The 18,164-nt window shown below is 36.0% G+C and overlaps 1 protein-coding gene across 1 annotated transcript in view; it reads right to left on the bottom strand.

Annotated features, from left to right (window-relative positions):
• CAPRIN1 (cell cycle associated protein 1) overlaps positions 1 to 18,164 on the bottom strand; it is a 37,004-nt gene that overhangs the window by 13,847 nt on the left and 4,993 nt on the right. Inside the window, exons 3-9 of the mRNA XM_026512143.4 lie at positions 8,753 to 8,815; positions 8,555 to 8,641; positions 4,927 to 5,165; positions 4,742 to 4,824; positions 2,284 to 2,421; positions 608 to 660; positions 444 to 530 (exon numbers count right to left, since the gene is read on the bottom strand). Of these exons, the coding sequence (XP_026367928.1) occupies positions 444 to 530; positions 608 to 660; positions 2,284 to 2,421; positions 4,742 to 4,824; positions 4,927 to 5,165; positions 8,555 to 8,641; positions 8,753 to 8,815 (750 nt within the window). The remainder of the gene's footprint in view (positions 1 to 443; positions 531 to 607; positions 661 to 2,283; positions 2,422 to 4,741; positions 4,825 to 4,926; positions 5,166 to 8,554; positions 8,642 to 8,752; positions 8,816 to 18,164) is intronic.

Raw genomic sequence — 18,164 nt, 5'->3', positions numbered from 1 at the left:
TGAGGACCTGAAAAAAAGATTATGTCAATTGAGGAACAGAATTAAGAAACACTAGAGAAGTCTAGAGCATTAGGGAAAAGGAGTCTAAAGATGACACTCCAACATATCCCTTGGAAAGTGGGCCTTTCTGACGGCTATACATGTGGGTGCCCAGATTTTTAGAGCAACCTGGTATCAACAACACATAAATCATGTACTCTAATAACCCTAAGTTAAAATAACTTTATATAAATTCTCTATAACTGGATCAGCAAAGAGATTCTATTAAACATCCACAGGTATAAATAATCTTTTAAACATAATGTTCTTGTTGTGTTAGTAAGTTTGTTATGATAATAAATGTACTAAAATGCAAAAGACTAACAATCTTAATTTGTTCTTAGGAGATAAAAATTACTAATAAAAACAAAAGATATCAACCTTGCAACCGAGAGAACTCTTACCTCAACTGTTTCGACTGTCCACTCATCTACCTGCTCCTTTTCACCACTGCTGAACTGTGTTTCTGCCATAAATTGTCTATTTACATACTGCAAAGCAAAGTAAATGTTTGAGAGTTCTGCTTGAAAGACAGAAAAAGAAAGCTAGCATTAAATAAAAATCATACCTCTGTTGATTCAACTTCACTTTGTTCAGTGTATTCTTCTGCTGGCTCAGGTTCTAAGAGGTTAAAAGATGACAGAAATGAAGAGTAAGAAAATCATTTTAAAATTAACAATTCATTTAAACTCCAAATAAGTTAGCAGTTTACTATCAAATAGCCGGAATTTATTTACAAAGTTATAGTTAACAGAAGTTTCTGTATTTTAATCATTCTTACAATAATGTATTTAGAAGGAGTTTTCTTAACCATTTACTCCAGAATGAATTAGGTTCAAGAGTAGTTATTCTGGATTAGGTATAACGCCAATAAAGAGTTAAGTTAAAACCTCTCTCTCTAGCCTTAGAAGTAATATTATAAAGTAGCATACAGATTAAAAATCTTTTTTTTTTAAAGATTTATTTATTTATTTATTTGACAGAGACAGAGACAGAGACAGCCAGCGAGAGAGGGAACACAAGCAGGGGGAGTGGGAGAGGAAGAAGCAGGCTCATAGCGGAGGAGCCTGATGTGGGGCTCAATCCCAGAATGCCGGGATCACGCCCTGAGCCGAAGGCAGACGCTTAACCGCTGTGCCACCCAGGCGCCCCCAGATTAAAAATCTTAACTATTTTAATCAGTTGGTGAAAGTAAAGGTGGGGAGAAGACTTCCTTATGTTGATCTGCAACCATAAATTCCGCCAATGTGCAATCTTCCCTTCTAGTTTCAACCTAATAGCTAACACTTGCCTAAGTGCTTACTATGTGGCAGATACCATATACATACTTCATATACTGCTTTCTAAACAGAACCGGAGGTACAGAGAAATTCAGTCACTTGCCCAAAGTTACAGAGCTAATGAGAGTCAAAGCCAAGATTTCAATCCAGGCAGTCTGATTCAAGAATCCATGCTTTTTAACCACTACAAAATTTATGCTCTGACAATGCTTCCAATGGTACTCAGAATTTTATTTATCAACTTATCAAAAAGTACTCCTGGTGAGTGCTTACCTACCTATTCGTTTATGCTAGGTGTTAAAGTTAATTGGAAAAGAACCCTTTTCCATTGAGATTATTTATAATTCAAGATTAAAGAGTTATAATCACCCCAACATTTAAAATACACACAGACATATATGCACACACGTGCCCTAATGCTATTCATCACTTCATACACTAGCATGGGAAACAACGGTAAATCTGGGCATGTCAGCCACAATGTACTTCAAAAGCCGTACAACATTTCCCCTCACCTATACTCCAGCCCAGCAATTCTGCAACAACAACAAAAATCAGTTTGTAATAGTGATCCAGTTGAACATTTGTACCAGTAAGTAAATGACTGATATTTGGGGTGGGGGGGGGGGAGGTGGGCAGAGGAAGAGGGAGAAAATCTTTACAGGCTCCACACCTAGCATGGAGCCAGATTCAGGGCTCTATCTCACAACCCTGAGATCATGACCTGAGCCGTAATCACGAGTGGGACGCTCAACGAACTGAGCCACCCAGATGCCCCTAAATGACTGATATTTAATACCTCTGAGAATAACTCTTAATACGGTTTTAATATTTTGTCATGCTTAAAGTTTCACTAAAAACCTCAATGTGCACATGTAACTAAGTAAATGTATAGCTTGAACTTGTGGCAAAAGAAGTAAAACTAGAACTATAAACTAAAGCTTATATCCACCTAAGTACTTACCAGCTTCAGCTACCTGGTCTTCAACTGTAGGTGCTGAGGCTGCCTCTTCCTCCTCACAGAGCCCATTCTGGTGGTTGTGAGTGCTGTCAAAGTAGTTTGACTGGAAAACACGCTCAACAATTTCCTTTAGAGCTTTATCTAAAAATTGAATATGAATTATAAAGTTAGACCATCTCAGGATGCAGGACTTGAATAAGATTCAACATGCTACAAAATATTGCTCTAAGAAAAAACCTTATCAACTGTTACTGAAACATAAATATAAAAAACATTAAAGTCCACCAACAATAGAAATTATGGAATGATAGAGAACAAGAAGAACCTATCAGTATTAAACTTTATACACTTAAAGGAAGTTAGTTCAAAACAAAAAGCTGATAATTATCATTTAGTCATTAAGTATGTATTTAATACCTACCTATATGTTGGGCAATGTGGTAGGCAATGGGGCTACAACAAGATTTGTAAAAGATACAGTATCTGCCCTCCCTAAGTTTATATTTATAGTCCAATAGGTAAGAGTTATCAGATACAAAAACAGTAAAATCACATCAATGAAAAGTACTACACAGAGGTACAATGGATTGGACCTAAGCAGGAAGAAACACGAGAGGCTTTCCTGGTGTGTTAAGTGCTGCAAGAGCATAGATCTGGAAGATGAGTTGTAGAAAGGAGAGAAGTGTTTCAAGGCAGAAACAACAGCATTTACAAAGCCCTGTATAAAGAGAAAGGGTGCCAAATACCAGAAAATGAAAGCATGTGCTATGGCTGAGGCATAGGGAGTAAGAAAAAAATAAAGAAAAGACGAGTCTGGTAAGTGCCAGAACATGCAAGGTCTTTAAGTTAAAGACAACTGTATGTAAAATATAATTAAAAGAAAGCCATTAAAGGAATTTAAAGAGGGATTGGAAGGGTGGATTCAGTTAACAGATTGCATTAAAAAAGAAACAGGCAGAAAAGTGGAAGAGAAAAAGAAGTAGATAGATTCAAAAGATATTTAAAAGGCAAAACTGTCAGAATTTGGTACACCTGGATATCAGGGGGCAGGGCAGCAGGTGAAGGTATGTGTCAAGAATTAATCTCAATTTCCTGGCTTTATATAGCACATGCAGAATGTGCCTATGTATGTAGAATGTATTTATTCCCTAATTGGTCACTTAACAGAAAAATAAAACTTCAAGGACAGTATCACAATATCATAAAGTTAATCCTGTTAACAATAAAACTAACAACTTTTTGAAAGAACATTTCATGTTTCCCTTCCTCTGCATCAGAGAGGGTCATAACTAAGAACTATTTGATTTTAAAAACTTATGCATGAAAACTAAATGCACATAAAAACACCAATTTGAGCTCATTAGTACCTTTTCATTAGTAATAAAGATGCTACATTCCTAAGATTAGTGAACAAGACTAGGCAGAAAATAACACCAAAATAAGCTACAAGCTTAGACATTTAACCCATTACTCCTCAGTAGTGCTCATGAAAATTTGATCAGGCTTGACCTAAAACTACTTTTTTCAGCTAACAAGTTTATAAACACATGTAGATTTCTTTCTATTCAAACTTCAAATGATAAATTCAGTACATATTTGGTGCAGAACTAAAATTAAGAAGCCAAAATAATTTTTTTACAAAGACATACAGTAAACAACACAAGTCAACAAACCAAGAAAATTATTTCTTACATGAAAAGATACAAAAAGGTTGGTTCCTCATGTCTGATTTACCCATTTCCTTAAAGCAAATAACTCCAAATTACATCATACAATTTTGCCACTTAAAGCTTTTTATCCAATTTTTCACCAGACATCTAAAAATAAGGTATAAACACGGATACTTTTACCTTAATATGTTCAAAATCTACTTCCCTAAATCAACTTTATAAATAGCAAAGATAAGAACCTGTTCCTTTATTTACTAAGGAAATAAACCCAAAACTCCTAATTTACTGAGGTAGTAAAGCTTAAATGCCCCTTTATTTTCTTTAAAATCAATATGCACTGCACATTTGAGGTTAAGGTCTTAAAAAAAAAATTAATGTCCTCAAATTAGCAGGAGTCTAAAAAAAAAAAACTAAAGGACGAAGGCAAGGACCATGAGTAAAATGTATGACATACAGTAAGTATTTTTAACAAAATTTCAAAATTAAGGGAAAAAAACAGTCCCTGTCTAATACCAACAACTCTGAAAAGTCTATTTGGTGTTAATCTGTCCACTTCAAGCAGGGTAAGTTATAAACAAAACCATGTTAAGTTAGGGCTCGCATCTCTCCGGATGTATTTTGACTTATTTACACACACAGCAAAAAGAAAAAAAAGGAAATAAACCAAAAGTAAACAGTAGATGAAAGTTATTTACACAGTTCTGAAATTTCTTCATAATTAACAAACTTTTAAATAGAAAGCTAATTTTTAAAGATTCTTAGTTACAAAATAAAAAAATGGTAATACTCACAGGTTGTTCCACATACAGATTTTTCCTTTCCTTCCAGCAAGTCCCATAGGTGAATGGAAGCATGTTCATACTGCTCACTCAACCTTATAATAATAATTAAAAAGCTAATTAATTACCTCTTCATTGTCAAACGAATGTTCGTCAAGTCAACATTTAGAAGTTTCTACTATCAAATACCACTATACCTCAAGCTCATGTCCCGTTCAGGGTCTGCTAATTTGTAGAATTCATCCAACAATGACAATTCCTCTTCAGACAATATTGGCACTCCATTCAAACCTTGCTTCAGGTCAGTTCTCACCTCATCATCTCCCAATTTGTCCAAAACATACTGGAGCTCAAGTACAGTTTTTAAACGTTTTTGTTCTGCTTCTTCTCTCATAAGCTGCTCCCGACGCGCTGTCTTCTTTATTGTTTTCTGAATCTGAATAAAAATGTAAGCGTAAGACATGGAAATGAATTTCACAAAATTCCTAATTTAGTTCAACCAATTTCAGGTCCAATATAAGTAAGACATATTTTGCTCAATGAGTATGTGATCCTGATACACAAAACGATGATTCCCAAATTACAAATAAGAGTTTAATATTTAATACATCATGTGGTTTAAATAGTGGTTAGAAAATCAGAACACGGGGCGCCTGGGTGGCGCAGTCGTTAAGCGTCTGCCTTCGGCTCAGGGAGTGATCCCGGCGTTATGGGATCGAGCCCCACATCAGGCTCCTCTGCTGTGAGCCTGCTTCTTCCTCTCCCACTCCCCCTGCTTGTGTTCCCTCTCTCGCTGGCTGTCTCTCTCTGTCAAATACATAAATAAAATCTTTAAAAAAAAAAAAAAAGAAAATCAGAACACACACGCACAAAAAAGAAAATCAGAACACATCTTCCCCTATAAAGTATAATACTACTGAAACGTTACCAATAAAAGGATATATTTGGGATTTGCTTCAAAATAATCTAGCTGATAGGGAACAAGGGAGTAGGTATGGGTATATGTGAAATAGGACTGCCCATGAGATGAAAACTGTAGAAGATGAGTATGGATACAGAGGTGTTCATTACATCCCTTTCTTTAGTTTTGCCACTTTTCATAATAAAAAGTATAAAAATTAAAATTTCTAATTAAGCCCGAGTCAACTAAAAAGAAACCCAAACACAGCAACAATAAAAAATCTTACCTATATCCATCTCCTCTATGGGAAAATGGTCCAAATTTTTCACTGTAAATACCTACTATCGACTCACAAAGAGATGCTACAACCCACCACTGCCTTCCTCACCCCCAACAATTCAATGCTAATACTGTACTATCTCAACATACTGAAAAGAGTGACTATGGAGTGCCTGGCTGGCTCAGTCAGTAAAGCATGTGACTCCTGATCTCAGGGTCATGAGTTCTAGCCCCATGCTGGATATGGAACCTACTTAAAAACAGTAATAAATTAAAAAAGAAAAAGAAAAGAAACTGACTTGTTTTTAAGAATAAGGAGAAAAAGAAGGTGGCAATAGAAGAAAGATATATGCTAAGTATACACATATTTTTCCCCACTATTCTTTTCCTTCTGCTAGTCTTTTACTCTCCTGGGAAGGTAAAGGGAAAGCATCAACCAAACTCAAATAGGTCTCTCTTTGTTCATGCACAGTGTCGGTTTGGGGCAAAGAAAGGTTACTCTTTTCAAGAGCCATAAAAGCATTTTCCGTCCCACCTTCTCCCCTTTCTCAAGCCTCGCTAAGATAACTGAGACAAAGAAAACCAAATAAAGACATATGAAATGTATAATAAATGGAGAAATGGGGAAGAGAGACCTAAGAGAACAATGAAGTCTGCAATAAGACAAATCTGTGATGGCAGCAGAGAGGGTAGCAGATTAAACGATATTTAGCAATAAATAGCAAGTGAATACTGCATATGAACACAAGAGATGAAATCTAAGTTAGGGCAGTACAGAAAGCTTTTAAGGAGAAAGTGACATCTACTCTTAAATAGATGAGCTTTCAGTCTCACTGGGGAGCAGGGGCTGGGGGTGTGTGTGTAATTTTAGGGTAGAGAGGCAGCCAGTAGCCAGAGGCAGGAAATATTATAGGAAGAGAGGCAGGAATGTGAAATAAGTCAAAGTAAAAGATAAAGAATGCCACTTTGGATAAAATGAGCAATTCAAGTAAGAAAGAATATGAAAACTCGAAAAGGTAGGCTGGAGCTAGGTTAGAGAACTCTTTTTTTTTAATTTGAGAGACAGAGAGGGAGCACAAGCAGGGGGGAAAGGGAAAAGCAGGCTCCCCACGGAGCCAGGAACTGGACATGGGACTCGATCCCAGGACCCCGGGGTCATGACCCAAGCCAAAGGCAGACGCTTAACCAACTGAGCCACCCAGGCGCCCCAAGAACTCTTGAATGCAAAACAAAAAAGGCGTTTAACAATTGTGGGGAAATGCAATAAGGGATCAAAGTTCAATAAAAAGACTGCCAATGAATTTAAATGCCCAGTGAAAAGTTCCTGAAAACATCAGTGTTAAAAATAGAAGCAAAGGAGAATATAAGTATTGTCACTTACACAGTGTTAGTAGCTTAAGAAATAGACTGATTCTATTTACTAAACTGTATAGCAATCCTACTTCTATGGTCCATATTTTTTTAAAGAAATCAGAAAAAGAAATTGGCCAGAATTCATCAAGCCTGAGGCTCTGACCTAGGTGAAGTGGGACAATTCCCTAGTTGGATATAAATTAAGTTTCCTTTATTCCATCTTGAGGGATATCATCAATATGTTCCACCTCTAATCAAATTTAGTAAGTAATAATATTAAGTGCATGAAATATATTAGCCATGAAATACTGTTCCAAGCACAACCCTGTAATGAGGTAGGGACCATTACTATCGCCACTTTCCAGATTAGAAAACCGAAGCAGTGTGACAGCCTCTCTCCTCTCCCTGCTTCTCTTTTGACACTACTGGTTCTGTTTCTCTGGAAAACCCTGAATGATATAGGGACAGACAAGTTCAGTAACTCAAAATCCTACAACTATTACGTAAAAGTGGTAGAATGAAGATTCAAACGAGTCTGGTTCCAGAATCAGAACTTTTTATCTCTGTACTGCAATGTCTCTCATCACATAATAAATGGTTTTGTTTATTCATTTAACCAAATTGAGGCAACTTTGTATTTAATGCTGTTAACCTTTCTCCAAATAAGCTAACCCTAATTCAAAAGAATATGAATTTTCTGGTCTCCACTTTCAACAAATTATTTGACTTTGCTTGTATTTAATTTTTGTCCTATTCCCAAAGACTTCTATCACATCAAAAGATGTATGGGAAAAACACACCACTTTGTTGGATCATGAGTTGATACAAGAGCAATGTATCCCAGTCTGCCACATTCCTTAATATCCCTAACGGAGACCGTGATTACCAAATACAAAAACAAGACTCTATTTTCTGACGGTTAATAGAATTGTAAGATGGTCATGAGGCATAAAGGAATATATGGAAAATAAATGTTCATATACAAGGAATATATAGAAAATAAATGTGTATGTATATATAGAGAGAAGTTAATTATTTTTTAACAATGAGATCTTTAGGGTAACTACTATATTAAGTTTGTCATATCTGAAACCTCGGTTCTCAGGCATTTTTCAGGTGTTACATTAAACTTTACAGAATTGGAAAGCATCTTAGGTATAACTGAATGCAATCCTCTCAACTTGCAGAGAGCTTATCAATGGTAATGCAAGGACTGAAACCCAATGAAACATGAAAATTTTCTGCCTTCCTTATTTTTAATATTTCATAAACATATATAGTCTTTTACTTACATCCTGACTTAATGCCATGAAACTCCTCTGTAATTCTTTTGCAAACTCCAAGTTATTTGTGACTTCCTGGTACTTAGATACGGCATCCTAAAATAACAAAGACAAAACCCAACTTTACTAAAACATAAAGAACCACAAATTAATTTTCTTATTAAAAACAGCAAACATATAGTCTTTAATAAAATGTAGCATCTTTACCAGCTGATCTTGATTAAGCCTTTCCCCTTTGTTCATTCGTTCCTGGTAGTCATCAAGCTTGCCCTATGTTGAAAGAAAAAACAAAAAACAAAAACAGAATTATGCCCCACATTAAAGTATATACCAACCTAAGCATGCTGAAATACAAACCATACAATCCTCTAAGTTTGTCTCAAATCTTGCCCTAAAGATACCTTTTAGTTCATTTCAGTTAAAGTTAGTGCATAAAATAAGTTAGTTTAATAAACAGTGAGCTAAAAAATGAATGTAGACACTCCAGCCCCTGTGAATGATACCGCATTTTGTACTACAAGCCAATGACAGGACACAACATTGCTTATTCTTTAGGTTTCTCAAAAAAGAGGCATCAGATGGCCTACACAAATGGTTCCTACCCACATGAGGGCCACAATTTGGTTACAATCCTACTTATAAAGGAGTATATCAGACATTTTATAGTGCTGAATTCTCTCCTGTCCTTTGCCAAAGAATTCATGTGGCTAAGTGATATAAAAAGAGTGTATTTTTCCTGAATAGACCCAAGTGCATGTTATCTTTGATGTGCTTCATCCACTCCTTTTGAACAACACGATGCTTCAGCTATCACATCACCTACGGATACTGTGCTGGTCAACAGCTTCACTTTATTCTCTCACAAATGGGATTAAATGTGTGATAGTGGGAACAGAAAATTAACCTCTGGTTTAAGTCATCTTTATTTTCACCAAAATGAAAACTTCGGCAGTTTCCCAGGCTACTACTATTTGATAAGACCCCAAAGAAAAGATATCCAGGTAATGCAAAAGTCAAGAATTGAGATATTGTTTTAAAGGTCAGAGGAGAGGGAGTAAATAGAAACCTGAATTAAGGGGGAGAATTTTTTTTAAGAGGGGGGAGGGACAGATGAAGAGAGAGGAAGAATCTTAAGCCAACTCCACACCCAGCATGGAGCCTGACATGGGGCTCAATTTCACAACCCTGAGATCATTACTTGAGCTGAAATCAAGAGTTGGACACTTAACCGACTCAGCCACCCAGGCAACCTAAGGGGGGAAAATACTGTTAATTAATATAATCACAATAAATTATGAACATATATTGTTCCTAACCCTTAGCAAAACTAAAAATTAACCATGAAATAAAATACAAAATCTAACAAAATACACTCAAGGTCAAAGAAACAAGTTTAAAAATAATACTAATTAGTTTAGGTCAAATGATCCATTTTCTTTGTACCAGAAACATTAGTCAACTTGCATAACCATTCCACCCTAATTAAAAAGCCTAACTGGATGCCTGGATGTCTCAGTTGGTTAAGCATCTGCCATTGGCTCAGGTCATGATCCTGGAGGTCCTGGTATCACGCCCCATGTCGGGCTCCCAGAAGAGTGGGGAGCCTGCTTCTCCCTCTCCCTCTGCCCCTCCCCCTGCTTGTTCTCGCTCGCTCTCTCTCAAATAAATAAATAAATAAATAAAATCTTAAAAAAAAAAAAGTCGTAACAATTCCTTAGTTATTTTATAGGTAAATAAAACCAAGATAAACATTAAAACATTAAAGGCTGATGAAAGCATCCAATTGTATTCTTAGGTGGATTATTTCGCACAATAACCTCCAGCTGGAAAGGTATAAAATTTGTCTATGGTTGAAAAATGAAAGCAGGCCCAATTCCAGGTACAAAAGATATGTTCAACTGCCTCTGAACACTCTTTGAGGATGAATAAAGGTAATCCCTTCTCTTTTTCAAAAGGGTAGGCTACTTTTCTTTTAAGAAATAAAAAAAACCAAACAAGATTTGCTTTTAATGACGACGACTTAGGGTATAATAATACTTTATTATAGTCAGGATTCCTCTATTTAGAAATATGCAGATAACAGAAGATATGAGAATGGAAAGAGAGCCCGAAATGTAGTGCTAAGTAAAAATTACAGTAAAAATTACAGTAAAAATTCTGAATACATTACTAGGCAAAAGAAAAACTGCTATTAGTTTATACCTGGCATTTATTATCTTCCCTTTTTATACATTTTTCAAAGAAGCTGTTGGTAAATCTGAAGTAACAGAGTTGAGTATACTACGTATCGCTAATACGGTAGAGTTTTACAAATACCTAGCTTAGCTTTATCATTTAATGTCTTAAGAACTTAAAACATACATGTCAATTAAAATGGATCTCAAATCAAATTCCTAAAAAAATGTATATACATAAAGATACATATGAAAAGTTTTTTTAATGTTAAGAATGGTACTTGAGTGGTAGAATTATAGGTGGAACTTTTTTCCTTTTGCTTTGTTTTGTACATTTAGATATTCTGCAATAAACACAGTTAAAATTAAAAATTATATTAATTTAATTAATTAATTAAAATGTCATGTTATACAAGATAAGAAGAATGACAGATTTCAGTATACTGCCAGGACTTTAACCTATAATAATCCTTGAATATGAATCTATACTATCCTATACCAGGACAAGCTATCCTAAAGCAGAAAAACTCCAATTTTCTACACGATTAACAAATTTAATATTCAACCAAACCCAAAACTCTCTGGCAGATTACATTTTCCAAAGACGGCTACATCTACGGTTCTACATACTCTTTTACCATGTGACCCTGGCCCTGTCCCATGTAGAAGTAGTCCAATTCCCCTGCCACTGTATTAAGTGGGCTTCTACCAACAGAGTACAGTGGAAGCGATCCTGTAAACTTCCAAGGCTGTATCATAAAAGCAACGTACCGCTGTCCTGTTTGCTAGTCATTAACAACACTCATATTTGGAGCCCCAAGCTATTCCATAAGAAGTCCAATAACCCTGAGGTTGCCATGCTATGAGGAAGCCAAGCCATGAGAGGTCTTATATAAGAATTCTGATCAGCAATCCTAGTGTTAAGAGTCATTCTAACCTAGGCATCAGACATGTGAGTGAACAAGCCTTAGTCTTCCCAGCTGAGCCCTCAGGAATCACAGAGCAGAGACACCAAACCCACTGTGTGCCCTGTCTGAATCCCTGACAGGCAGAATCTGTGTGCATCATAAAATGGAGTAAGTTTTGGGAGTAATCTATCACAGAGGAGTAACTGGAAAAACATTAAAAGGGAAAACAAAGATCTGTTTCATTAAAACTCCTACATCTATTTCTTTTGATTTCTATATTGCTATAACAGGTTTCAAATTTTTCAATCCACAATAATTTAAGAGCCATAGTTTTTAAAGGGAAGACTGCCACTGCCACAAGAAATGACAGTTAACTGTGACAGAAGAAACATGTTAAAAAATCATGATGTAGGGGCGCCTGGGTGGCACAGCAGTTAAGCGTCTGCCTTCGGCTCAGGGTGTGATCCCGGCATTATGGGATCGAGCCCCACATCAGGCTCTTCCGCTATGAGCCTGCTTCTTCCTCTCCCACTCCCCCTGCTTGTGTTCCCTCTCTCGCTGGCTGTCTATATCTCTGTCGAATAAATAAAATCTTAAAAAAAAAAAATCATGATGTAACTGAAAAATCTCAAGGATCTTTAACAGAGGATTTTCAAAAGCTGACCACAGTTCTTTATGCCTGGTGAGTTGAATTACTGTAGCTTTAGTGATGCAATCAAAATATGTCATTAATTACATAAATGGAAACTACAGGTCTTTTATAATTTTTCTAACCATAATAAAACAAAAGTTTCATTATAGCTTCACATTTGTTCCTCTATAGCCATTAACACCTGCTATACTACCGTTATAAATATCCTGTCCCCTTGTCCTGGCCCAATCTTCAAAAAACCAAGATGCTGAGTCTGGTCAAAGTTCCTAATAAATAGCCCTCATTTGAGGAAACTAAAACTTACTAAGACTGCAGGGACAATTAAAAAACTGTTCTACATTAAAGAGCACTAGGTTTTTTTTTGGGGGGGGGGGTTGTTCTTTATCAGTATCCTACAGGATCTTCTGACTGCTTGGGTGTATAAGACTTTATCACCATGGAATTTGAACTAAAGGGGATCTCTGTTGCCTATTACACATAATTAGATCTGTACATAGCAGAGATCCTGTATTGATCTACAAGTCAGTGATTTTCAAAGTATGGTCTCCAAAACGGCAGTAATCAGCACCCGCTAGGAACTTGTTAGAAATGTAAATTCTCAAGGTGCCTGGATGGCCTGGCTCAGTAGGTGGAGCATGAGACTCTTGATCTTGGGGTTTTGAGTTCGAACCCCATTGGGTATAGAGATCACTTAAAAAAAATTAAATCAAGAAAAAGAAAGAAAGAAAAAGAAAGAAAGAAAGAAAGAAAGAAAGAAAGAAAGAAAGAAAGAAAGAAAGAAAGAAAAATGTATTCTCAGGCACCACCCCAAGTGCCTCTGGGGGTGGGACCCAGCAATCTGTGCTTTTTTTGCCAAGCCCTCTGGGCGATTCTAATGTGTGCTTAAGTTCAACTCACCCAGATCAAACACACTGTAATTCTCTTGTAATAATCCAGTAGAATACAGATGTAAGAAATTATTTTGAATCAAACATCTGATACAAATTGTGACCATAAAGATCACTATATGTTAGCCTCAATTTGGTTACATAAAGGTTTAGCTTTAAACAAATTCAGAAAACTTGTTGAATGATGGTTTTCTAAACCAGCTTATAAATCTATTTAACCTAGTCATTTACATAAGGTCCATTTATGATCTGAACACTGAAGGATTACCATCTTCCATTCACAGCAGTACTACTTTTACTAAATTGTGCACTGTCCAGAAGTTCAGAGCACTTTATAATTAAACTCACTGGTGAGTGCCAAATTTCACACTAACAACAGAACACCTCTTAGGACAATCAATTGGTCTAATTTTCTGCCTTTCAAAATGAGGGCGGCTTCCAATCCCCGCTCACTCCTAAGTAATTTTTAGAGATTAAAAAAAAAAAGACCTGGTATCTACACTAGTCCCAAGGGTAGATAACTCGAAGACAAATGACACTATCGTAGCTGGCTTCATTCCTATTGTCACATCCCATTCAAATAGCTTAAAGTCCAAGCAGAAAAACTCTTCATTTAGGGTTAAATTTACAGTATGAACTAATCAATATGTAAATAACTTGCTTTTCACAATGACTGATCCAACATTAACTCCAATGAGCGCAAAGTGGCAAGTACAGAAGCAAAGGGCTCCAGACAAACACAGCTTTTTCCTTCCCTAAGCTAGAACATGGCTACCTAACACCTAGTACTAACAAGCTGGTCAATTACTCATAGCATCCATATAAAATGAATATTAAGTATCTTTTCTGGAAAATGGAGCTGTTTTCCTAGCATAAAAAGGTACTTTATCAGAAAGCCTGGTAACACTGGTAACAAAAACCTGTCCTCTGAGATTCTACCTTGAAATTCGATTTAGGGTTCCTTTGCAAACTCCTGAGCATGCTGAGAGTATTAAACATTCATTTATAGCACCACATGAGGAAGATAAAAATCAGGCCATTTCTCAGATTATCCAGTCTCTAAAGGGGAACCACAGGATAGAGATATGACTATACCCAATAAATGTCAAAAGACAGTATGTGGGGGCACCTGGGTGGCTCAGTCAGTTGGGTGTCTGCCTTCAGCTCAGGTTAGGATCCCAGGGTCCTCCAGGATCAAGCCCTGCTTCAGGCTCCCTGCTGGATGGGGAGTCTGCTTCTCTCTCTTCCTCTGCCCCTCCCTGTTTCTGCCCGTGCACTCTAAAATCTCAAAAAAAAAAAAAAAAAAAAAAAAAGACAACATGGTCCTAAGAAATAATTACCCCAAGAAGTACTGCCCAGTCCCACGCTATCTCCTGTCTGTAGACAGTATTCACTATGTGACATTCAATTTTAAAATATCAGGCAGCTAACCCTATCAGCAAGGGCTATTATCAATCATATTCACCTAACTAGAACCTGAAAGACAGGGCAGTTAATAACTTGCCTAAGGTCATCAATCTTAGAAAAATCATCTGTGCCTCAATATGTTCCTCCTTTATGTCACTCTGGATTCTAGCCACTGCTACATTTCATTTTTACCCTGCTGTTTTCCTCCCTTCCTTTCTCCAGAGTAGTATTATGTTACTGAATCACAGTACAACTAGATCTCCCATTCTTCCCAAAGATTTTTTCATGACCACAAAAGTTACTTTACTGAAATGTCTTTTTAAAAATTCAGGACAGTGCAATGAGGGTACCAGAAGATAAATATCCAAAATAGCTATCCTCCTGAGCTTTCCTTCCTTCCTCTTACATCCGAAAACTTCCATAAATGAATAAAGAAAACATTTTAAAATTACATAATTAAAAAGAAATAGCAAAAGAGACTCCAAAAAACTAAAAATCTTTAACTACACAATTATAAATAGTCACAACAAAAAAGAGTAGGAGGGGACAACATCTGAAAAAACTAGCTTGGCTGTCCAAGAAACTATGTAAACCTCTGGTCTCAATTAAAGAGATCTCCAAACTGAAACAGAAAAGTTAAAAATGAAGCCTAAAATAACAATAATAAGAGCACCTATCTATAAGTTATTTTGTGTCTCCAGGCCAAATAAATCACTTCTACAGTACTGAAAACCTATAGAAAGAAAAATACAAAACGCAAAAGATAAGGATTCCTTTTCTTCTCAACTTTCCATAATCTTCAGCGGCCTTTCCAGATACTATTTCAAGTCTCCAATCCCTATATTCCCTGTTCTTCACCTAGAAATATCAATTCTGACTTTGCCCACATAATGGCAGGCAGCTGACTGCGTCCTGTTCACCCTCCAGGTGACAACTGACAATTAGTTACTCGTAAAATTCATAGGAGACAGGAAAGATATTAAGAAACAAAAGTTTCCAACAATAAAAAAGAGGGCAGAGAGAACATATACTACAATCCATGGATGATCTGTAACAGCTCTTCAAATGCTGGAAGCCTTCTCACATTGTAGAAGTCTGAGCTGCTCCAGAAAACAAAGTTAGTATTAAATATTGTGGGGAGCAGAGGAAGGGTGGGTTGAGAGGTGACTCTAACATCAAGATCTTAAAGAATTGTCCAATAATGAAACAGATTGAGAAATGAGCATTCTACCAGGCCCTATAGGACTGATTAATGCAGAAACTGAGTGAATACTTGTCAACAATGCAGGATTTCTTAAACATTAAGAGAGAACGCTAAATTAGAGGTTATCTAAGATCCCACTGTAAGATAGTTTTTCAAGCAAAAAAGTAACCAGGAGTCTAATCTGGTTAAGACTTTTGTCCCACTGAAAAGGAAAAAAAAAAAAAAGGTAAAAGGTAATCCTGTAAAATTCCTTATTCCTTGTCCATGGCTATAATTATGTGGTAAAGTCTGAATGAATGGAAGCAGCTGACTCTAGTAGGAAAACAAAAAAGTATAATGTTGAAGAGTTCCAGAATCACCTACTTTGAATTATTTTCTTAAGAAGTCTAAAGCTTGTACATTTGAAAACCAAATGATTACTGACAATCTCAATTAATATCTTTTGAACTATTGGTTGCTTTAACCAAACTACTCATTAGGATGATTTTATACACTCTGTTGAGAACTCTATGTAAAAAGATGAGAACTGTAATTCATTTAAAATGGAGACCAAAAGGTTTTTTCAATGATTAAAGTATATTTCAGTTACTTCTATGTCTGGATAACAATATTAAGGGGAGTACAGTGAAATTTCTAATAATTTATAATGGTTCAAATACCAAGAATGATCTATGTCCCCCTTCCTAAGACTATTTACAAATCATGCTTATTGTACCAAGATTTTAAAATGTGCTCCAGTTGCCTACTCATCAATGCTACTCACTTAAAAAATAAATCAAAAGAAAAGAAAATTCTCCAGGAAAAATTCCTTTTCAGTAAAAACACTGCAGTAAATAGCTCTGCACAAAAAGCATTTTCTCCCTCATGGATTACTCCATCCTAATAGGGTTTTGTTGATGAAGCTACAAATATTTCTATATGATTCAGTTGAACTAACAAATATTTATTTAGCATTTACCACCCATAAGGCACCGTGTGATATCATTTATAATCTCTGCCCCAGAGGAGCTCAACTACCTATTTAGAAAAACACAAAAGGTAAGAACATAAAACAATATAAAAATGTCAAGGAAGTACAGAGATAATAGTACAGGACATTAAAGGAAACAGACTACTTCAGCTGAGCATGGCCAAGAAGCACACCTTCCCTTTTCCTCAGGAAGTATGAATTCTGAACTCTGCCCTATAGTCTCCTTCATGTATGTTTTTACACTCATACTCTATCCAACAAAAGCACCGGTGTAGCTAGTGGGAGAAATAAAGAAATGAACAGACGCCAAGGAATTTACAATTCCAACTTTGCTGAATGTCTCTTCTGGTGCGCCTCTCATCCTTCTCTACTGCTTACATACAATTCATTGCCCCCAGAAAATGGGAACAATTACTAAAAAATACCCAGAAGCCTGGAATACAAGAATTAAGATGGAAAGGTTGACACACCTCCTACTTCCTCCTACTGGTAATGCTTTTCCCAAATTATCTGGTCTACAGCATACCAAGCCCGAGTCAAGAGGAGCAAATGTGGGCTTGGGGCTTACATACACATAAAGCGACACTTCAGAATTTAAGCTTTAAAAGTTCATTTCGTTACAACAATACAGATGTCCCAATGATACCTGATACAATGGGACTTTACCTATACTGTTATTCTCAAGACCCCATCACCTGAACAGCCTACAAACACAAATTTAACAAGATAGTAATAAAGGTTTACAATGAAGAAATAAAAAGCTTTGTCCTTTTGCTTTCAGCTTTTTAAAACAGAGGAATTCTAATTAAAAGATTTAAAGTGAAAAGCCTCACTTGGTTCTAAAGGACCAGCTTAAACATGAAAAATTACTCATGTTGCAGAACATTACAAATTCTAATCACCCCCATAATACAAGAGACCTTGGAATTCACTCATTCCAAACCGGGTCATTTTACCTGAGCATCTCAATTTACTCTCCTGTAAAATGAATTCAACCAAATCCTAAAATGACTTTAAGATCTTAAGATATCTTAGATTCTATTACCAATACAGTAAGAAAATTAACAGCATGTTGTTATAATTTTAACATTTAAAAATATTTAATTTTTTTAAAGATGAAATCGTACTAATCCTCCTAAATGTAAACTAAACATTAAGTACATAAAATTATGACAGATTGTATGTTTAATCTCTAAGTCACACGAAATGTATTCAGACAGAAATACTTGCCACATAGGAATTATCTAGAGTAAAATAACATGCTCAGGTTAAGCCAATTCATCCTCATTACAATACCTGGGATTCTACTCTCATGCAAAAAAAAAAAACCCATGTTATCACATGAGGAAATTCACATCTTTTCCTTCTTAAATTCAAATTTTAAATACTTCTCTCTCCCTCCCTCTCTCTCTGTCTG

This window comes from Ursus arctos, unplaced genomic scaffold (assembly GCF_023065955.2).
Source record: "Ursus arctos isolate Adak ecotype North America unplaced genomic scaffold, UrsArc2.0 scaffold_23, whole genome shotgun sequence".
NCBI lineage: Eukaryota > Metazoa > Chordata > Mammalia > Carnivora > Ursidae > Ursus > Ursus arctos.
The sequence above is the reverse complement of the archived record's forward strand: the minus strand, read 5'-3'. Positions and strand labels throughout refer to the sequence as shown.